General features: G+C 46.4%; 1 protein-coding gene across 1 annotated transcript in view; it reads right to left on the bottom strand.

Annotated features, from left to right (window-relative positions):
• FAM179B (family with sequence similarity 179, member B) overlaps positions 1–3,977 on the bottom strand; it is a 106,085-nt gene extending 102,108 nt beyond the window's left edge. The window contains 1 exon segment of the mRNA XM_006875440.1: positions 1,710–3,977. Within this exon segment, the coding sequence (XP_006875502.1) occupies positions 1,710–3,752 (2,043 nt within the window). The 5' untranslated portion in view covers positions 3,753–3,977.
• Positions 3,978–4,465: the final 488 nt, after the last annotated feature.

Genomic DNA, 4,465 nt, shown 5'->3' with positions numbered 1-4,465 from the left:
AGATCATAGACATTCTAAAAAGCAACTAACCAGACTCTTGAAAAAGTCAGTACCATGAAAAACAAACAAGCAAGCAAATAGGTGGAGACAGTGTTTTAGATAAAAAAAAAAAAAAAAGACATAGTAACCATTGCATCCTCAGTAAAAACTAAAAGAAAAACTATAAAATGCATTTTGAGGACAACTGAAGAAGTATGAACGCAAACTATACATTAGATGGAGTTCTGGTTTGGCGCCGTGGGTTAATGTGCTGGACTTGCAAAGTTGGTACGAACTGTAAGGTTGGTGGTTCAAGTTCACCCAGCTGCTCCTTGAAGGGTCGTAATGGGTTGGAATTAACTCACAGGTACTTAACAGCAACAACAACATGCATTAGATACTATTGAATTACTATTTATATTCTGTGGTGTGATAATAGTATTGTGGTGATAAAGGACAACCTTCTTATTCTTAGGACATGCATGCAGAAATATTTAGGGGTGAAATACCAAGGCAGCTGCAACATATTTTCAAACAATTCAGCAAATATGGCAAGTTGTTGACAAGTGGTTAAGTATAAGTGATGCGTATGGATATTCACTGATGGTGGTGGGTTATGTGCCATCAGAAAGCCTCATCTTTCTCCTGTGGATCAGCTGGTAGTTTCGAACTGCTGACCTTAAGGATGGCAGCATGACTCATAACCACTACGCTACCAGAGATCCCACTATTTCTTATTTGTTGTTTGCTGTAGAGTCAGTTCCTACTCATAGCAACCTTGTAATGATTTTCTGATGCTGTAAATTCTTAAGGGGCAGAAAGTGTCAACTTTCTCCTGCAGAGTAGCCGGTGAATTTAAACTGCTGACTTTCTCTAAGGGTTCGTTTAACATTTTAATTTTACTATTTTGCTGTGACTCTATAGGATAAGGACTGGATTGAGAACAACACAAAGCCACCAGCTGCTCCTCAGAAACCCTGTACAGGGTCTCTATGGGTTGGAAACAACTTGACGGCACTTAACAACAATCTTCACTATAGACTCCTAGTGTGGCGCTGGAGGATAAGCACTGGACTGCTAACCACAAAGTTGGCGGTTGAAACCCACCAGCCACTCCTTGGAAACTCTATACAGGGTCAATGGCAAACAAAACAAATCTTCACTATCCCACACAGGGCTTTTATACTTGGATTTTACTTAACAAATTCGTAGCTGCAGCTGCTTCTAAACCAGTCTTATCTTCATTCGCAGAACTTAGCTCTGTATCTGGCATCCTCTAACCATCCAGTGTGTTGTATGTATGAGGTAGTTGACAGGCCAAAACTAAAATCCAGGTATTGTCTATAATATATGAGCCATAAATACAATCAAATCCACCAGGCAGAAAGCTTGTCAAACTTAATGAAATCCCTGTGGGCTACGAATTAAAAATTGTTGGCTGGAATCCACCCATTGGTACCTTGGAAGAAAAGCCTGACAAGCAACTGCCAAAAGGTGGCATCCATTAACAACCCCATCATTGGAGCCCAGTTCTACTCTGACACATATGGGGTCACTGTGAGTCAAAATCCACAGCAAGTAGATACACACATTAACATTCAAATAAATTTAAATACAAACCAAAACAATATTCAGGTCACTCACCATTAAATGATTACAGGACATATAAAAACATTTTTACTTTAAATTATTTTGAATTTTCAACTCAAGGATATTAGAGAAGAGCATACCTGTTCTAAATCTTTGGCATTGGTGGTCTGGTTTTCTCCCATGACTCCAGGCTGTTCATTTTCCCATGGTAATTTATTTTTTCCTTTTCCCGCACTTAGCACCCTTCGGTTACAGATAGTTGGACTGTAAGACCCGTATATCTGCATGCTATCCCTCGTTTGGTCACCGCAGTGACAGTGTGCACTCTGTGTTCTGTTTCCAGACAAAAGCCAGTCTGTATCTGCTCCATGTACTAAATGGCTTGACCTACACTGGGCAGAAGATGGCATGAGTATTGCATATTCCACAAATCCCTGTTCTGTTAGCTTTGGAAGAGTTTTCCTAGCCAATCTGGCCTGCACAGCATTCATCACTCCATCTCCATTATCTTGAAGTTCAACAGTATCCACAGCTTTGAAAAGGATACTGGTTTTACCTGAGCCCATTGATGATGCCAACATAGCAAATGCTTCTAAAGCTGCTTGGCGTACCCTGCGTTTACTATCTACAAGAGCTGGGGCAAGATCGAAAGACAGCTTGGGTAAGTCAAAATCCTCACTGGGATAAGTCAGGAGGGAGCAGATACAAATGTTCACCACCTCTTCTCTTACTCTGGAATGCTTATGTTTCAGATGTTCCAGAAGTAAACATAGTACCTGTTGAGGACCTACTTCCTTCATCAGCTTGAGGAAGATTTTCATGTATTCTTGCTTGATCACAAATTTGTTGTCTGCCAGCACTTTGACAGAAGCCGCTATAACTGGTCCTAATAACTGTTGTACCTGTTCTCCAAGGCGAATAACCAGTAAATGCAGGACCTGGAGTGTGCCATGGACCACTTTGAAGTTAGAATCATCTAACAAATTATACAGCAAGCTAATGAAACCGACAAGACTAGAATGAGGAACAGTACTTGGGTTAAATCTTCCCAGCACCTGCTTAAGCTCTTCTACGGCCTGAGTCCTGTTTTTATAGTCTTCTTGATCTAATAATCTTGAATGTAGTTCCTGAGGAATAATCCCAAATTTAAGATTGCTGTTGGAAAGAGTCACTGCACAGGGAAGGGGATCTTCAGGAAATCCAGAGGCTTCAAGTTCCAAATAATAAGGAACCTGACTTCCAAACTGGGACTCCAGCCGGCGATTATAGTGTCTTCTCAAGGCAGAAGGCAGACGAGAAATATAGGAATGAAACCTATCTTGGCCAAGTCGCTCCCCAATTTGTTGAAGAGCTGAGAAAGCAGTCTCAGCTTCTTCCTCCATCTCCTGATCGCCAAGCTTTCGGGCTAGGGATATTATCACCTCGGCAAGATCTAGGCCGAGCAATAAATCCTCAGGAGTAAGCAAGATAGGGAGCAGTAGGGCCGTGGAAGCCCTAAGCCGGGCATCCGTACTTTCCAGTCCTTGCTGTATAAGCGTTCTCAGCACCTGGGCAGAACTACGTTTCAGACATATGTGCAGGATCTGTAGCGCATCTTTCCGCAGGGCTGGATTCTCTTCTCGTAAGGAAACAACTAATTGAGGCAGAAGTGCCAAGCTAAAGGCCTCTTCTAGCTGACCTGCCTCCCCCTGACCCCGGAGAACATCCGAGAGAAGTTGCAAGCAGAGCCTCTTTTCATCACCACCGCCTTCCACAAGCACTCGGCCCAGTGCCCGATATAAAGCTTCCTTCCGACGAGGGAAGCCAAGTCGACCACCCCGCCGCGGCAAAGCAGCTTGCAGAGCCTGGAAGGCCTCGGAAGGATCCGGCGCGGCGCGGAGGAGTTGTAGGAGCCGAGTCTCTTCTTCATCTCCCCCTGACAAAACAACTCCAGACCCAGACCAACTACTAGAGACTGCCTCCGCGGGCATCAAGAGAGTCGAAGCCACAGACGGTGTCGCGGGGGAGGAACTATGGTCGCCGGCAGCTCCGCGGCAGCAGTAGTTTTTCTCTCCTCTCATGGTGCCCTCAACTCGACTTTCATCAGTCTCTGGGACGGAAGGACGGCTGCGATTCTGAAGACGATAGGCAGAGAGGGCTGGAAGGGGCGGCAGCAGGAACAGCGCGGGGGGCGCAGCCGCCATGGAGAATCCTCAGGTGGTGATGGTTGGAGAGAACCATTGCCGTCTCTGAAGGGCTCGATGGAGCCCAGCTTTCCTGTTCCTCTCCAGGCCTTAAGCTACAGAAGAGGAAAAGGAGCAGCTTCAATCAGCTGTTTGGCAGCTCAGGGAGACTGCCTTCGGCAAAATGGCCCCTGCCTGGGCCCCCGACCCCAAAGCTGCCACCGGGCGTAACCAGGGGCACCACGTGACCAAACCGATCGCTTCTATGGTGATTCACCCAGCGCGGAACTCTTGACCCGGAAATCAACCTGCCGTGGTGACTGCTGGGACATGTAGTCCACACCAGATGTTTTGACTCGTCAGAAGCCTCATGGAAGAGGCTGTCAGACACGTTGCGAAGGAGAGGCCCAGGACGGGAGGAGGAGTGAAAGCATTAAGCGGAAGTGACGCTACCCTCGCTCAGGCGGAAGTTCCCCGCCCCACCCGTAAGAGTTGGGGTTTGACTGGAGCCAAGTGAAGCTTCTGTCCGGGATCCAGTTGTCCTCGGCTCCTCCTCCTCTTGTCGCCGGCGTGATTCCTGAGACTCAGGTATTTTCTTTTTGTTGTCCTGCTGCGCAGGCATTGGTGGAGTATTGTCTGGAGTGTCGCTGGAACTAGAGTAAGAGGTAAAGGAATGAAAGGGAGCAGTCGGGGAGAGAGGTGACATCTTCTTCGTGCGGTTCTCACAACCGTTG

The sequence above is a fragment of the Chrysochloris asiatica genome, unplaced genomic scaffold (genome assembly GCF_000296735.1).
Source record: "Chrysochloris asiatica unplaced genomic scaffold, ChrAsi1.0 scaffold00327, whole genome shotgun sequence".
Lineage (NCBI taxonomy): Eukaryota > Metazoa > Chordata > Mammalia > Afrosoricida > Chrysochloridae > Chrysochloris > Chrysochloris asiatica.
The sequence above is the reverse complement of the archived record's forward strand: the minus strand, read 5'-3'. Positions and strand labels throughout refer to the sequence as shown.